At 39.7% G+C, this 18,574-nt stretch overlaps 1 protein-coding gene across 1 annotated transcript; it reads left to right on the top strand.

Annotated features, from left to right (window-relative positions):
• Window positions 1–272: 272 nt before the first annotated feature.
• Window positions 273–18,107, top strand: LOC308104811 (kelch-like protein 23). The gene is made up of 13 exons (XM_080455340.1): window positions 273–394; window positions 4,002–4,110; window positions 4,304–4,498; window positions 5,033–5,167; window positions 5,252–5,443; window positions 7,578–7,721; window positions 7,881–8,040; window positions 9,600–9,731; window positions 11,283–11,411; window positions 12,794–12,982; window positions 13,348–13,485; window positions 15,816–15,993; window positions 16,088–18,107. The coding sequence occupies exons 2-13, from the start codon at window positions 4,030–4,032 to the stop codon at window positions 16,260–16,262; spliced, it is 1,848 nt and encodes a 615-aa protein (XP_080311466.1). The 5' UTR covers window positions 273–394; window positions 4,002–4,029; the 3' UTR covers window positions 16,263–18,107.
• The last annotated feature ends 467 nt before the right edge of the window (window positions 18,108–18,574 follow it).

Below are 18,574 nucleotides of genomic sequence, written 5' to 3'. Positions count from 1 at the left end.
TCAAAAGATATTCCAAATATTCCATTGCAAGAGTTTTTGAAAGTAGCAGATGTACAAGCTCGTGACGCGTTGTGGCCTCGTAGATTGGCTATTTTCAAATAGCCGATGCGATGCTTAATGCATAGATTTTAAATTCTCCTGTTGCTTCTTTTGGGCTTGTTTTCATAGACCTGGTTGCTTATTTCTCTCACAATATATGGCAACACTGTTTACGCCTCCCCTCTTTGAAGAGGACCAGCGGGAGGAAAATTAGTTTGTTCTAAGTTTACATCGTTTATTTCATTAACATTTATTGACGGACTCATTTCGTTGCCGTGTGTGTGCGGCTGTCTGTTCTTTTATGACTCTTGGTTGGACTCATTCATTCCCTTTAGATTTATACGCAGACAACGAGGTATGTGTATGTGGTTTGTTGACGTTCTGTTTGTATCATTTCTATGCGTGTTGTGAGTGAGCGCGTGTTCGTAGTTGTACGTTGGATTGAAGCTGATGTAAGAACGTTGTAAGAGAAGCTAAACACATGTTAGCTCTGGTCAATAGCGTTAGAAGGAGTTCTCCTTAACGCTATGTTACTGTTCAGCCGTTACCCGCAGACCCGCGGTAGCGCAGGCTGCGCAGCCTCACGTCTTTAGTAAAACAAAATAAAGGATACACTTTCGCTGCTCACCAAAACAAAGAGGGTTTGAAGATGCTGAAAGCCTACTTTCCTCAGTGGAAACACTCTGAGTACCCCACCTCACGTCTAAAATACACCTTTTGGCCAGAAAAGAAGATATTTCACCGGAAGAAACAAATCTGGTGAATAGAAAAATTCCATTGACCAGATCTGTAGGGGGCGCAGTGGAGTAACTAAAACATTGTTTTCCTTCCGGTGAACTATTTTCTTTCCTGGTCAAAAAGTGTATTTTAGACGTTCGTCGGGGGGCCCGAGTTTTCCCACTAAGGAAAGTAGGCTTTCAACATCTTAAAACAGTCTTTGTATTGATGAGAGGTGAAGTGTATTGTTTTATTTTTATCAAAGACGAGAGGCTGCGTCGCCTGCGCTACCGCGAGTGTGGGGGGAACGGCTCGAAAGTACCATAGCGTTAAGGAGAACTTCTAACGCTATGGACCAGACCTAAATACACGTGTGAGTAAAGGAAGATTGTGTTTTGCCTGGAGGAAGTGATAGGTGATGTGGAAGAAAGGAACGGTGGAACAAAGACAAATTAAGACCACAGTTTGATATTAGACTGTCACCAACAACACTCAACCTCTGCTTGAATCCGTTTCCCCCTCATTCATTATTTTGTCACCAGGGTACTGCTGATGTAGCCTTGATACAAGTCTTGGACTTTTTTCAAAACAGTATTTGCTCACTTTCTCAATTTTTGGTCCGTACATCTACACAAACGTTCAGATTTCAAATATAAAGTGCTTTCCCCATGCCCACCGATGTTACAATTATGTACGGGCCCTCAGAAGTACTCGTATATTCCGTATTGTTCAATAAAAACATATTTTAATCCGATTGGTGGCCATTTCTCCGTATGCATTCAACTGCGTGACCCTATCGGTTGGGAGGTGTATTGCACTCCGATACATCATAACTATGAGAAAATGGCCACCGAATTGGCACCAATCGGATTAAAAATGCCTTTTATTGAACAGTACGGAATATACAAGTACTTCTGAGATGCCGTTCTTAATTGTAACATCCGTGGCCATTGGCTAAGCACATTATATTTGAAATCTGAACATTTATGTAGATGTGGGACCAAAAAGGGAGAAAGTGCAAACACTAATTTGAAAATAGTATATTTTAGCATAGCAGCAAATAGTAATAGCATTGTATTTGTTTCCACATGAGGTATTGGTATTAGGTTGGTTGATTACATTGAAATCAATAGAATAGAAACATTTTCAAATTGATTATTTGTTCAAATATAAAGAGAATAATACAGCTAGACACTAGAATGTACAAAATACAATGTGCATGATAAGATTACAGAGGCTGGTATATAGTATTAACATATTAAGTATTGCACATTTTGAAAGAAAGTGTTCAAAGAGGGTAGTAGCATATACTTTTATATACCATATGTATTCAGTACACATCATACACTTGGTGGCTTCGATTTTTGCTAAAAGATACATTTTCTGTTGGCTTTTCATCAAGGTTTGCATTTATTGTTTTCCATTAGGTTTCAAATTAATCCTAGTTTGTGTTGAAGACATTCTGGTGTGAAAGGTCACTGGCATTCATCAAGAATTAGTTTTCTAAGTTGCTGTAGAGGACTGATTCAGGATACATTTCTATGTTGGCTCCTGTTGTAGTTATGCATGTATTTTTTTTCCGAATAAAGTAAACTAAATGTAGTCTTTATTCTTCTATACCAGTGGTTCTCAACCTGTGGGTCGGGACCCTCAGGGGGGTCCTCACATGATTTTAGGGGGGTCCCCAGGTGACAGTGAAGTGTCAATTTAAGGACTTTTATGACCTTTTTAATACTTTAAAAAAAAAAGAAAAGAAAAAAAGACTAAACTTACTGCATCAAAAGTAATCAAAAAACTGGTCAAACATTGGGCAAATTGTCAAATAATAAGAAAGATGCAAACATTTGAAAATAGCTAATCTACAAGCTCACAATGCCTCGTTATAAGCTTGTAGATCGTCTATTTTCACAATATTTATCTGTGGAACCGAGTCAAACTAAATGTAATGCCTCAACTAACTCCTGGGGGGGGGGGGGGGGCTGAAAAGGTTGAGAACCAGTGTTCTATACGTGCAGATAGAGCTGTAATATTAGTGCTGGTATTTTACAGTCATAGTAGTCTATTATTCTATTAGATAGCGCTGTAATATTAATGCTGGTATGTACCAGCATTAATATTATATGTTATAATATATGTTACAGTGATTGTATACTGTATAGTGGTCTATTATTCTATTAGATAGCACTGTACTATTAATACTGGTATATGTTAGTTATTGTATATAGTGGTCTATTATTCTATTAGATAGAGCTGTAATATTAGTGCTGGTATGTTACAGTCATAGTAGTCTATTATTCTATTAGATAGCACTGTCATATTAATGCTGGTATGTACTATGTTGCAGTGATGTCTATATTATAGTCTGTATTCTTCTATAGATTGATACCACTGTAATATTAATGCTGGTATATGTTACAGTGATTGTATATAGTGGTCTATTATTCTATTAGATGTAGATCGCAATGTAATATTAATGCTGGTATATGTTACATTCATAGTGGTCTAATTATTCTATTAGATAGCACTGTAATATTAATGTACAGTATGCTGGGGTATTTCATCATGGTTTCCACTGTAGGTGTGTTGATGTGTGGAGTCTGTCTAGTAGTTATTATAACCATAATGGTTGTCATAATAATTATTATGGTCAAGCAATGATGAGAGGCTCTCTGCTGCACCTTAGTGGTCACCTTGTGCTTTAGAGTAAATGGCATGAACCCTTGTCAAGAAACGACAGGGTAAATGTTCACATAAATACAGTGCAAAGAAACTAGGATATCAGATAAACAATATCAAACCTAGGTTCTAGTTTAAATGTCATGCTATTTAAATAACAGTCTTAACATTTGTGGTTTGTTGTGAAAAAGTAACAGACATATACAGTATCATTAATTCCACAACTTGGAAGCCAGGAGGGATAAGAGTCTAGGACATGTGGCTGACATGTTGTTTAATGCCACAATACAACGACATTTGATATACCAGAGAGAGAATCCTAATATTCAAACTGCCCCAGTAACTAAATAACAATCTTCATCATCAGCTGAATACAACCCCATTTCACTATACTCAGCCTGAATTGAAATCACTGTGGTGGTGACAGGTGATACAAAAGGAAAATAAAGATGAATGAAGAGAGGTGAATCATGATCATTACATCAATGTTTAATTTGCACCAGAGTTAAATGAACAGTGAGGATTTGACTGTGTAACCACATGTATAATGTTGTGTGTTCTCTCTGCAGACGTGACCCACTCCACCACACCTCAGCCATGGCTGACAACATCCTGGATGCTGCCTGCCAGAGCGAATCACCACAGGCTGCCAAGAGAACGAGACTGGACTCTTACAATGTGTGTGTGTGTGTGTGTGTGTGTGTGTGTGTGTGTGTGTGTGTGTGTAAATAGCTGTTGGGTGGGTGGGCTGCATTGTTGTGTACAAGCTGCAGTGTGTTGACTGTTGACACATGAAGCACAGCAACATTATTCACAGATGAATAGTTATTTATTTGTCTGATTCATAAAACCAGCTCTGGATGCATTTCAGGAGGACAGCACCAGTGTACCTTTATCCTCACTGAAGACTGAGATGTTTGCTGAACCCGACCATCCCTACAAGGTGTTAGAGGGCCTAAACAGACTGCGGCTCAACAGTGTCTTGTGTGATGTGATACTGTGCTGTGAGGGACAGGAATTCCCCTGCCATCGTTCTGTACTGGCTTCCTTTAGCTCTTACTTTGAGGTAAATACACACATTTATTGACCTGCTGTTGTTAAAGGTCCACCCATTTTCAACCCATCTTCATATGATTGGTTCTCACTTATGCTCATTATAAAATGGCACCATTTCTGTCTACTCACTCTGTGTCTCATCAATTGGGACTCCAAGCTAATAGAAAATGCAGCCTTTCTCTCCCTGTAAAGTTGCCATGCTGAAATAGAAGCCATTGTTCTTGCGTGAATAAAAAATAAACACGGTTTGAAATGACCAAACCTGCATATTGATGATATCAATGGTAGCCTGGTTTCTGAACTGTCCACAGCCCTCCTCTGAGACACTAACCTAATAGATAAAAATGGTACCATCTTTTAATAGGCCTTAGTGAGGAGCAAATATATGGAGATATGTTAAATGGGTGTAGTGGCCCTTTAAGGGGTGTGGTTAGACATCCAACTCTGCCTATATCCAATGCAGTAATCAATTAACAATGTAAAATAAGAAAAGCCTAAACCATGAGCACGCTAAGCCAACCATTCACCTTTCCAACCTGCACAGGCCATGTTTACATCTGGTATGAAGGAGTCCACACAGGAAAGGGTGACCATGAGTGGAGTGGAACCTCAGATTATTGGTTTGATGGTGAACTATGCCTACACTTCAAAGGTGTCCATCTCCACTGCAAATGTGCAGGTAATGTATTGTCATCGTAAACCTTCATTGTTTATCCTACATAACATCAGTGCTTGATAAAGACATTTTGTTCATCTGGTCTAGGCCCTGCTAGCTGCATCAGACTTGTTGGATGTCACATCTGTTAGAGAGGCCTGCTGTGACTACATGATGCGTCACATAGATGTAAATAACTGTGTAGGGATTTATAGCTGTTCTGACGACCACCCCTGTGAAATGCTGAAGAAACCCAGCATGGATTACATTCTGGAAAACTTCATTGAGGTCTACCAGCAGGTTAGTGATTGAGGGATCATACATTAACCAAGTTGTTTGTCTGTTTGCTTTTTTCTCCTATTACTTTATTACTATTATTTAATATGTCACCACCATAACTGACCCAGGCCCGGGTAGAAACATTCAATCATTGGCCAGTGAATGTGTAGTGAAAGAAATGCAGCTATGCTGATTTTGGGGTGCTGATTGCTATTGTTCACGTTGGTGTGTCGGCCAGAACACCGCTTAAAGGACCCTTATTCCAGATATTAAAGAAGAGAGAGAGGCTTGATGCTGGGTTTTCTCCTTCTACTTTTACTCCCTTTTGCAGTCACAGACATGGAGTGACAGTTCAACAATACACGTGTGTGTGTGTGTGGTTTTTTGTGAATAAACAGAATATAGAGACAAATAAGTGCATTCATAAAAGTACAATACACCATTAATTACACATCAAACCAGTCAAATGGTGTCATCCAGCTGGAGAGATACAATACCAAATATGATACATTTCACAGTTTAGAGTTTAGAATAGTGGTTGTATATCCAATCAACCAGTCATAACCCAACTGTGACGAAATACTGTAGCTTGAATTAGGCAGAATGCATTAGCATGACTTGACAAATAACATGCAATAAACTCATATGCAGTAGTTATTCTTAATAACCAACATATTAAAGACTTGTGTGAGAGTGACCGTGTATAAATTAGCCCAACTATAATCATCCCTGAACGTCAGCCATTACTGACAAGCATGGAGGTAATTCAGACAATAGATATTAGCAACAGGTATTAGCTTAGGTAGCACTTTACAAACTTTATGAGCATGTTTTAGTTACATACATAATAATAACGTCAACAATGAACTTACACACAGTACATGGTCATTGACGCACACAACACACTCTAGTTTGGAGCAGACTCAAAACAAACGACTCAATACTCAGTATTGACGTTAGGAATGTCTCTTAAATCCTGTGAGATTTGATCAGCTATTTCAGAATAATGGGCACTTGGTTACTTTAGCTTGGCAATCAGTGTCAACAGTCGACTAGCCTGGTAAACCCTCCCTCCGGAAATCTCATTTGTAATTTATTTCAGTTGTGAGTCTGGCATGATCGTCCATTCGGCAATTTGGCTGTGGGCTGGAGTTGGCCGGTAGTAATAGAGCATCGCAGTTCCCGCCCACTTCCTGGTTTTTCCTGGTGCCGGAAGAAAAAACTCAATGCACTTTTCCCATTGACATTTGCAAAAATATTTATATCTATTAATTTAAGCCTCGAATCAAGCCATCATGACTTGACATGAATCATGACCATAAAACGTTTTTTTTCTGTGATTTTATTTTATTTTATATTTAATTATATGATATACTATATTTAATAAATACCCTTGTTTTGCCTTTTAAAAATAAATAAATCACAGAATCAAACGTTTTATGGTCATGATTCATGTCATGTCATGATGGCTTGATTCGAGGCTTAAATTAATAGATATAAATATGTTTGGAAATGTCAATGGGAAAAATGCATTGAGTTTTTTCTTCCGGCACCCGGAGGGGGCGGGAACTGCGATGCTCTATACCGTTGACTGACAACCCCTTCAGCCAATCAGCAGTGTTCCCCTTCAGCCAGTGCATTTTTACCACCTCCAGACTAATGTGACGCAATGGGACTTTTGAGACGGCCATGCCCAAAATAGATTGCCTTATTCGGATACATGCGTGTCACTGCCCGCCCCTGCCGGTTCTCTGATTTAAAAAAAAAAAATAGTCTCTGTCATGATTAGTTGACCACATATATGAAGTTAAACAACTAAATTCTATCCAAACGATATCTTAAAAGTAAATTCCGTGCCTCAAAATAGAAGTTTGAGAGCGTTTTGAAGTTTAAAAGAGAGTAGAACTCGCCACCTGATTGGCCAACTTTCGCTGTCAATCACAGAACGATGAGCGACGACGCTGATAGGCCTTTTCTACAGAATGGATATATATTAAAAAGTTAGTCACATGTGTCATTTCACTAACATTATCAGTGAGCACTTCAGAGGAGAAAAGGTTACTTCAGTATAAAGTATGGGACTAGGGTTTTCATCTATCTAAAATAAATAAATAACTACTATCTAAAATCTACTTATTTTTTCCCCTACCAATAGGAAGAGTTTCTCTCTCTCTCTGTGGAAAGAGTGACAGAGATTCTTGCCAGTGACCATCTCCGTGCGCCCAAGGAGGACATTGTGTTTGAGGCCGCCATGTTGTGGTTAGACAAGTGTCCTACCCACAGGCTGAGCTTTGAAAAGGTCCTTTCTTGTCTTTCTTGTCTCTTCCTATAGATGTTTTCTATCCATGCTTGGCATCTAATTATGGTACTTGCTGATAATATGCATGATCATTATTATGTTGTTCCCCCAATATCCAGTTGGACCAGTAAATAATGAGTGTTCTGTGTGTTCTTTAAGGTGTTGGAGCAAATCCGTCTGCCTCTCATCAGTCCCTCCTACCTCCACACTGTGGTTGAGTGTCTGGATGTGGTGAAAGAACACCAGGGCTGCCAGAGGTTCATCTCTGAGGCCAAGGAGCGGCCCTACAGCAACACAGCACGCCCACGCAGGACCGCAGGTACCATGCTGAACACATGCATGCTGGTTGACTCTGAAATGCCTCCATATCTGCCAATACAAATATGACTTTAGTTTGCCATTCAGTGTTCTTAATGGTTATTGCATCATGATATCATTATTTCAATTGTACAATTCAACCTTAATTGACATTATTGTACTTTTATAGATGTCACAATTTATAAAAAAATCTCCTGAATTAATTCAGTGGCTGGTAATTTGGTTATAGCATTCCACTAATATATAGACTGTACTGTGACTGTACTGTGACACCTGCTGGCAGGTGTGTGCATCAAGTGTGGCACCTAAGTATGGGTCCTGCAACTTTGACAGACATGTCTCTGGTACCGTAACTACCGTTGTGCAAATCCTGCCTGTAAATCTCTGTTAGATTGCCTATGTTTCCTCAGTGAGGCAAGGGTGAGGAACCAGACTTCTTGGGACCACTTCGCGGTTTGCTTTGACCAGTCTCACAAATTTGGTCCTAAGTTTGGAAATGGTCCCAAATAATGCTGCCACTCTGTGGCAATTACCAACAGAGTATAGTGAGGGATTTTGGCAAATTTGGGTGGGGGGCACTACCTACACGTTTAGCTGTGTTGCTCATTCCACGATTGCACAATCCTTACAAGTTATACCTTGCTGTAAAGGTGACTAATCAATGATAACTATAAAATACAATACCAATTGGTATTATTGAAGGGGAGAAATAATCGACCAAAGTTAAGTTTCAGAACCTTTTTTGAGGAGTTTATTTTGTCATTACTAATAGCAAAAATAGCAGATCTACAAGCTCACAATATGTTTCATTGTGACATATTGTGAGCTTGTATCTGCATCTGCTGCTGCTTTTGCTATTTGGGTGGTTAAAAGGTGACACTCGGAGGCACGGTGGCGCAGTCGGTAGCGCTGTCGCCTCACAGCTAGAAGGTTCTGGGTTCGATTCCCGCCGGGGGACGCTGTGGGCGCTGGGGGCGTGTCTTCTCCTCCGCGTCATCAGCGCCCATACCCTAGGTGGGGTTGGCGAAAGGGCCTACTCTGTGTGGAGTTTGCATGTTCTCCCCGTGTCTCCTAGGGTAGTTAATACCCTCACAAAAACATGTAGTAATCCTGGTCACTATACTGCCTCCCCCATGACAGCCGGGGCGCCTGATGGAGGGGAAGGGAACTGGTTGGAATAACGTGTTCCTTCCACGCGCTACGTCCAACCAGGGAAACTCCCCCCTGTCAGGTGACAAGAAGGTCAGTTGGCTCTCATGCCTGAAGGAAGCATGAGCTCGGCCCTGGCCTCCCTACTGTGGGGGACTGGTGTAGTGCTGGTGTAGGGCTGGTGTAGCGCCCAGGATCACTTAGGAAATTGGCACCGGGTGAAAAAAATGGGTTACAAAAATCGCGGGATAAAACATTTAAGAAAAAAAAAAAGGTGACACTCAACATCTACCGTATCCTAAGGTCAGAAGCATGCCTGTTAGATGGTCCCTTTTCATTAAATAAATGTGGTTTCTCCTTGAACTCTTCAATCTACTGTCTGACCTGCTCCTTCTCCCCTGCTTGTTGAAGTGCTTGTAACGGTGGGAAGAGAGACCAAGAAGAAGTTTCCCAAAGTTGAGAGCTTTGATCCTCTGACCAATCAGTGGAGAACTCTGGGACGTCTGCCCTTGAAAGTAGAGGGGCATGCTGTGGTTATGTCAGGTGAGGATTACCGTCATAGTCAATTAACTTTTAATGAGTCCTACTCTGGCCTCTGAATCTATCTGTAGCAATGTTGAGCTGGAAAGGCAATTTAAGCATTTTGAAGCTTTTATCCAGAACAACTTACTGTACAACTGTGAAATCAGAGTAAATGTCATCATGCCTAGTCAACAAACAGGGTAAACAATGTAGTCCTTAAAGGCAACTTGGATACCAGGTAAACATCAAATCGGTCTAGAACACGTGCTATCTAAATCATATTTGTTTTAAATTTCGGCAAGCAAAAACAATTCTAAAACAAAAGTGAACAGCGATATCACAATAATCTGCGTAGCATAGCTATATCATCTATCACAAAGATGACAAGGAGAGAGCAGTGCTTGGGTGTATTAGTGTGATGGTTCATTTATCAAGCCATTAAAACTACCAGTTTAAAGGTATGTTAAGCAACTTGGGAGTAATTGGCAACAGTAATCATAGGTTAGCTAGCGTTGCTATATTTATCAATAGTACAGTATAGGGCATAGCAGTGGCGGCCATTTTCTGGTTCCATCGATCCAGACCCCATTAATTTTTCCCATAGAGATTTCCAAAAATATTTTTATAAATTAATTTAAGCCTATAATCAAGCCATCCAGGGTCCTGGTGAATCATGACCATAAATCATTTGATTCTGTGAAATAATATTTATTTGTCGTTGCTGTCCAGTAGAAACCAGCAAACTCAATTTTTCCGCTTTTGCATTTTTTCCATAAATCAGTGCTATTGAACACCCTTTACATCTGTGTGTTGATTAAAACACACATTTTTAATTGTTTTATTAAACAATAAAAATATTAAAAAGTGCTTTTGACAAAACCAGCTAACTCCATTGGATCCTCAAACCAAAGGGTTTGCTGACTCCAGGCTCCACCCTATTTTGGCCTCCAACCTCATTGAGAGCTTGGAGGTCCATTTAGCTGTTCTTATCAATGATGAACAAAACCTCCTAACTCCACTTTTTGTTTTGTTTTTGTCATTTCCTGAAAAACGAACATTTTGGGGTTAGCTGGTTTCTGCCGGACAGCAGAGATATACTATATTTAAGCCTAGAATCAAGCCATCCAGGATCCTGCTAATTCATGACCATGAAACGTTTGATTTTGTGAAAAAACTGATTTGAAAACTGCAAAACAAAGGGTATTTATTAAAATAATTGATATCAATATTTTTGGAAATCTAAGTTTATTTGGGCTCCATACATTTGGTGGAAGCTGGCTTTACGGCCATCGTAAACATAAATAATATGTGTTGTTGGACAAAATCCCAAACCACTACAGCCAGTGATGAGCATGCTCATAATTATGATTCACAGGCAGTAGACACACTGGAACTATGTTGGTGAATTTTCATGATTTATTTTGGCTTGATAAGTAAACTATTACAATAATATAGAGATGAAGAAGATGGAAGTTATATGATGATATTTCAAGTTGTGTATTAAAATTAAAATCTTTATTTATGTAACAAGGCATATCTCATTGGTTTAAATCTGCTCTTCTTCCACCATAGGCTCTATTCTGTATTTGGCCGGAGGCCATGAAACAGCCTATAGAGACAGTAGAGCGATGTGGCGCTATGATGTTCACCATAACTCCTGGTTGGAGATGGCGCCCATGAATGTGCCACGCTCTGACTTCAGTAAGATTGTCAAACCGTGACATTCAATTTAACCACATATACCCTGGTGTCCCGCTTTTGATTATATCAACATTTCTTTAAATATTATAGCAAAATATTGAAATAAAAAGCTTTTTGAAGGTGTTTTTAGAAAAGATTGGCTATTTTTGAATAGCTGAAGTATAACATTGGTTGTAAGTGGTTAAAGGTAGGGCAACAGATAAGGGACATCTACATTATTTAACTCATTCACTGCCAAGGACGATTTTACAACTTTTTTTCCATAGCCCTGACTGCCAAAGACGACTTTTACGACTTTTTCACTTTCAGTGGTTTTCCAACAGATGGTTCTGTTCTCTATAACACACGAGTGACCATTTTCATCCTAAAGTCATACAGATCCAGGAGATCACTTGATCGAAATATCTCTTTTCTTCTTTTTTTCTCCCTGCATTTTGAAGAGATATGCTATATTCAACGGCCTGTAACAAGCGCACAGGGGGTCACGATGACTTTCTTTTCTTCTTGCGGAAGCACATTGAAACCCTCCGTATTTAGCAACCGCCGGGGGATCGATCATACTCGATATAAATATTCTGTGACTAGTTGAAAAGGTAAGGAAAACCAAAAATCGCTGGCAGTGGGCGATTCATTTATGTATTTACTCTGGCAGTGAAAGAGTTTCAAAATATCTAAACAATATATATTTTTTTTACCATAATAAAGGTCCTTACACACCGGGGTGATTTTTTTTCATGCAAATAATATGTTTTTTTTAAAAACCTTATAAAGTCAATGCAAGCTTACATGGAGCGAAAAAGGGAAAAAGCGAAGCGAAAAAGCGTCTTTTAATTATTCGGAACGAGTCCGAATTTTGCGTATATTCGCATAATCGCCGGTGTGTAACCGCCTTTATATGGGAATGATTTAGATGTACTGAAAAGGTGGCTTTACAGGTATCATAATGGATCAGATCAAACTGTAGAGTATACTGTAACTGTAGCTGAGGGTACATGAGCATTAAAGACTAGCTGTATTCACAATGCTCTGAAGGCTTCCTTTCTACTGTTAAATATAACATTTTATGTAATTCAATGATATACGGTAAATGTCTCTGTATTAGTGGAGTGGTGAGGTGAAGTAGCAGTAAGGTAATACTACTTCCACTCCTGACATCACAGCATTGAGTGTAGGAAAAGTTGAGGGCAAGGGGATTTAGCTCTTCAAACATGATTTCCAAAATATATTAGTACTAAGTGTGTGTGTGTGTGTGTGTGTAATTACTATTTGAAATATGTATTACTATTTGAAATTCAAGTTGAATGAGAGGCTGCATAGTGCCTATGGCCACTTCTAAAGATCAGGTTTATTTATATATTTTTTCCATGCACAACCCAACATAGGACTGGTGATGCTGGATGGATATGTGTTTGCAGTGAGTGGCCATGGGGGTGAGAAGATTAAAGACTCAATGGAGCGCTACGACCCCAACACCAACACTTGGCAGCTCATGGAATCTGTGGGTGTGGCAGCTTATCACAATTGTGACAGCCGTGCTGTGGTGTCTCTAGATGGACTGCTCTATTTTATTGGTATGGAACAGTTTCATGAAGTCATGTTTTTTTTATGTAATGTATGTCAAGCATAATGGTTAACTGAAGACTTGGATTGTATTACACATTTGTGTGTGGTAACATCTTAACTACCATACCCGTTGTAACTACCACCATTAATGTAGTAGGTGCAGATTTGAGATACATTTGCAACGCGTGTGTGTGTGTGTGTGTGTGTGTGTGTGTGTGTGTGTGTGTGTGTGTGTGTGTGTGTGTGTGTGTGTGTGTGTGTGTGTGTGTGTGTGTGTGTGTGTGTGTGTGTGTGTGTGTGTGTGTGTGTGTGTGTGTGTGTGTGTGTGTGTGTGTGTGTGTGTTGTGTGTGTGTGTGTCCTTTTTGTCCCTAGGAACTCCTTTAAAGCCACATACACCCCAGGTGGCCAAGTACAACCCTGAAACATCCGTATGGACAGACGTCACTCCTATGCAGATTCCACGTGATTGTCCAGCTGTCTGCACTCTGAATGGAAAGATATACGTTATAGGTATCATACCTGTTCTTAAACGCTCTTAGTGGTGGAAGAAGTACATTTCTGGTGTCAAGCTTAGACACCAACTAGCTTGTCTAGGACCAGTTGCAAATTGCAGACAGGTTATGCGAGGGGTTTATATGATTCATACATCATTGCGGGGGGTTGTTCTTTTGAGATGCATTTGCAGTCTGTGCTGTGCGTATGGCCGTGATAGTTTACTACAACTTCACCATTGGCAATTCCGAAGTTACATGGCAGCAACTCAATGCCAAGCATCAGAATGGGGAAGAAAGGCCTGGGCCGCAGCATGGGGGTCCAGGCACCCTAGGCTGCAATGGCAGCCTGGCAGCGTGTCGCGGGTTCGAATCCCGATCCCGGCAACCTTTGTTGCGTGTCACTCCCCGTCTCTCCCCCCCGTTTCCTGTCAGTCTACTGTCCTATCTATGAAGGCATAAAATCCCCCCCCCCCAAAAAAAATATATATAGATTTTATTTAAGTGACATTAGACGTGCCATGGTTGTTGCCAAACAGGAACCAACAAGGATTTTTGCGCAGATTACCCACAACCATCTCTAAGATGTACAGAGAATAATGCAAAAAATAAAAAACTTATCTAGTGAGCAGCAGTGAAAATGTCTTTTTGATGCCAGAGGTCAGAGGAGAATGGCCAGACTGGTTCGAGCTGATAGAAATGCAACGGTAACTCGACCACTTGTTATAACTTACAACCAAGGTATACAGAAGTGCATCTCTGAACGGACAACAAGTCAAACCTTGAGGCAGATGGGCTACAGAAGCAGAAAACCACACAGCGTGCCACTCCTGTCAGCTAAGAACAGGAAACCGAGGCTACAATTCACACAGTCTCACCACAATTGGACAATAGAAGATTGGAAAAATGTTGCCTGGTCTGATGAGTCAGAATTTGGCATCTGCAACTTGAAGGAATGGATACATCCTGCCTTGAGTCAACGGTTCAGGCCACATTCAAAGTTACTTAAAATTCTTCCCCATTCTGATGCCTGGTTTGAACTGCAGCAGACCATCTTGACCGTTTGTGCATGCCTAAATGTATTTAATTGCTGCCATGTGATTGGCGGATTGGAGTAAATGTATTTAGTTACTGTAGTGGCTATTTGTCAACAACAATACAACTCCAAAAGGCCACTTTGGCACCAGGTATAGCGAATCTTATGCAGATCAGGAATGAGTCCATTGTCCAGTCAGACAGTGAATTTTTGTGTCATTTATTCAGCTCTCCCGATGAACAATACAAGCAAAAAAGATGGTCAAAATGTTTGCTCGAATCTGACCCTGAAGCTGGTAAAAAAGTGTGCACCTTCCCAGTGCCAATCTGAATTCTGTGTCTGACTATTCACCTGTGCACCCCAATCGCCCAATACCTTCAAAATAAAAGCATTTTAGCTGGAACAACAATTTTACTGAAATAATACTGTTGCAATCAAACTAATTCTACAAAACAAATCAAATAAATAAAGACAATAAGTAAATGTGAAAATACTGAGTAGCTTCCACAGTTACTTTCAATTAGTCCCCCCAGGATTTCGCAGGAAAAAAAATCTTGATTCCGCAGAGAGCAATACTGATTCTGTGGAGAACAATCCTTGATTCCGAGACTTGATAGTTATTATTCCGCGGACATAAAAAAACAACCTAAAATCACCAGTTATCAAGCAAAAATTTTGTTTTAATAATCAAGTAAAATCCTTTATGTAATAGATCAAATTAATTGTAATTAGGGATGGATCAGAATAATCGAATCGTTTTTGAGGATAAAAATCTAAAACATTTTTTTGAATATATATATTTTTAAATTTTTGTATATTTTTATGTTGCAAAGGCTATATTGTCATCCAAACCCTGACCATAGTAACTACATTTTAGAGGATACCCAGTATGGGTATAATATTTATTCTCTTCTGCATTAGCATTGTCATGACACACATTATTCAGATTCAGTAGAATTATTTAAAATGAAGGACCGGTCCGTCAGTCAAACTAGTCCCCCAGGGCCCTGTGAAGAAAAAGTCCTACGAGGTGTCCTCACCATGTACAAATCCTTGTAATATAATAAAGTAGTAATAATACTAACGCGCCACTCCGCCACCGGCAGCTCCACGAAAATGCACTCGTGACTGTATTCCGCGGACTGCCAAGAATTCTACGGACGGCCAAGAAATCTGCTGTAATTTCCGCGATTGTTGAATCCTGGGGGTCTAAATGATCTTAGTTCCAGAATGAACTCACTTCAACTTGATTAGTTTTTGGCACATACTAGAGTAGTCCACTAATAGTCACTATCTTAACTCTTTATCTATAGGTGGCCGGAAGAAGATCGGCGGGCAATTTCCGATCATTGAAAAAACGGTAGAGTGCTTCAACCCCAAGACCAACCTGTGGACCATGTGTGCCTCCATGCAAGAGCGACGCTACCACCTTGGTGTTATTGTGTTAGATGGAAAGATCTATGTTCTAGGAGGGCTTCAGGAGGGCGCCAGGTAAGACACTACTGCTTCATGAATGCAGGGGGATAGATGTGTTCTTTACCACACCAGACATTTTTCTCATGGCTATTGGTCTCTGTTCATGTAGGCCTCTCCAGAGCATCGAGCACTACTGTGACCAGACGGACATGTGGGAAACTGTGGGACAGATGCCTGATGATTGCGGTAATAATGATACCTGTATGTACCGCCTACCTCTCAAGCTGAGGAATGATCGTACACCCATAGTTGATGAAGATGAATATGATGAGGATGAATATTAGGTAGGATAGGTGATATTTTTTGGTTAAAACAAAAAACGTTGTGTTACAATGATAACACACTATATTCTGCTTGTAACCATTGCTATAGTGTTTGTTCCCTGTCTCTCCAGCTCTTTAACTCATTGAGTGCCCGAATTATTTCTGGCTGTTTCTGGCCAGTACGATTTTGATTATTTATTTATTTATAAGTTTAAAAAAAGTGCTTAGGAAGCGAGATACAGCCTTTTTCAGTCATAAGTTAAACAAGGAGTGGATGGAGATGCAAATCTTCAGATAATGATATCTCTTTTTTTTTTTTTTTTTTTTTTTTTCAAAAACACGTGAAACACGTTAATGGCACGTTGCACCATAGCGGTAAAACACGTGAAACACGTTAATGGCACTCAATGAGTTAATAAACAGAAAATACATTTACAGGTGGGTTGCCATTCTTGCCAATCCTGAGTGAGTTCTCTCCTAATTGGATGAAATTGGTTTAGACCTGGAAATGCATTTTCTGTTTACTAAAGAGCTGGGTTAGGGTTACTGAACAAACACTCTGACTCTATAGCAGTGAATGTAGAGCTATTTAACAAATACAATATCACTTACTGTACTTTTTTTTTTTTTTTTTTTTTATCTACTTTTTTTGCATTAATGAGCCATGTCTTCCCTGGTACATGTGCTCATAGACTACTGGATGTACACTAAAGTATCAGCCTGCTTAGGTTAACTGCTCTTCATGTTTCACTGTTAATAGATTGTATATTGTTCATTATATTCACTGTTTATTGAGTGTACATAATATATGATCCATATACCTACTATGTAGGCTGGCTGACACTGTACATATTTCAGCCTCACATCCACTGTTGACAGTCTGTACATGTACTATAGATATATGGAGACAGAGAAGCCCTCAGCATAACTTCCAGGTACAATGAGCCAGAGATGCAGTTAAAAAGCATGTCATATCTTTAGGGCATAATTTAACAAAATAAAAAACATTGAGAGCCATATAGATGGGTTTCCTGTTTGTAAACATGAGAGGATGATGCGCGCGCAGTGGAGGGACGAGCCTGTAGAGGGCGCTATTACCCGCAGCAGCTCTGGCCATTGTACATTCATAAAAGAAATGGTCTTCACCGGGTTTAATGAAAGTAGATTAAATTATGCAGTTTGTAATATCTTCTTTACTCAATAAAAATGATTTGTCGGAAGTTGGATCTGTTTGTATATAATAGCAGCATTATGCCTATAATAACAGCATTATGCCTATAATAGCAGCATTATGCCTATCTAAATCCCGAACAAAACAACAGAGTGAAGGGCGCTTCCGGTTCGTTCTACCCCAAGCATGCGCAGATTGCGCGCTCTGCTCTGTGATGACGTCGCGCGGAAACCCATCTATAAGATCGGCAATTTTTGACTTGTGTGGGTCTTCCTCAGGGCATTGCTGGAGGGATTATTTAACCTTTAGGTTCAGTCCTCCTTATACTGTATACACACATAATGGCCAGGAGGCCTAATTAGATCAGTATATTACAGCAAAGACCAATGTCTTCAAGACATCTACCGTATATATTGACTTTTGAAGTTATCACATACTCTATTCAAGAGCACCCAGTATTGTTTTGTTCTTTGATGTATAAATATACAGTTTGTTTGTATTCTGGTGATACTTTGTTTCTTATACTTACGCCTAAACGTTTTTATTTTGAAATAGTTTACACACTAAGCTATCCCAGTCAGTCCCAAGTCCTGAGGGCTACTGTAGGTAGGCTAGTCGACTATTAAGTCTACTACATTTATTTGGACTTATATTTTATATTTGAATCTCTTGGTTGTAATTGAGTTTAACCTGAATTCCCCACTGGGTTCAATAAAGACTTATCAAGGCAATTAATGCTTTTTTTGATGTGTTCCTTTACTATTATTGATATCCCTGCCTACATGCAGCAAAGTGGCCTTGAACTTAACACGCCCCAGGGCATACTGGGTAATCTTATATGATTTGACATAATATACTTCACAAGATTTTGTAGATCTGCTATATCAGCCAAATGTTTGCCCATTCTTGGCCGTTCGCCTTCTATGACATGGCCAGAATATGAATGCTATATCATGAATCATTCATCAGAGGAGATAGTAGGAACAGGTCATTGATAGTACTGTCCTGCAGCTCTTATCAGTGAGGAGGGTTCAGCATTTATTTATCTATAAAGCTGTTTTACAATCTCTCCTCTCAGTCCTGCTTGGAATGTTGATATTATAGCTCCCCCTGCAGGTTAAAAAAATACACCAGGAGGCCAAGATCATGCTGTATTTAGTTT

The sequence above is a fragment of the Gymnoscopelus braueri genome (assembly GCF_963280865.1).
Source record: "Gymnoscopelus braueri genome assembly, chromosome: 17".
Lineage (NCBI taxonomy): Eukaryota > Metazoa > Chordata > Actinopteri > Myctophiformes > Myctophidae > Gymnoscopelus > Gymnoscopelus braueri.
The sequence above is the reverse complement of the archived record's forward strand: the minus strand, read 5'-3'. Positions and strand labels throughout refer to the sequence as shown.

Bases quoted from the DNA above. Each gene is read 5' to 3' on its own strand.
- LOC308104811 (XM_080455340.1), top strand. From the start codon at position 4,030: ATGGCTGACAACATCCTGGATGCTGCCTGCCAGAGCGAATCACCACAG. The intron at 7,722-7,880 runs GTCCTTTCTTGT...GTGTTCTTTAAG, and splicing joins ACAGGCTGAGCTTTGAAAAG to GTGTTGGAGCAAATCCGTCT. The intron at 9,732-11,282 runs GTGAGGATTACC...CTTCCACCATAG, and splicing joins GCATGCTGTGGTTATGTCAG to GCTCTATTCTGTATTTGGCC.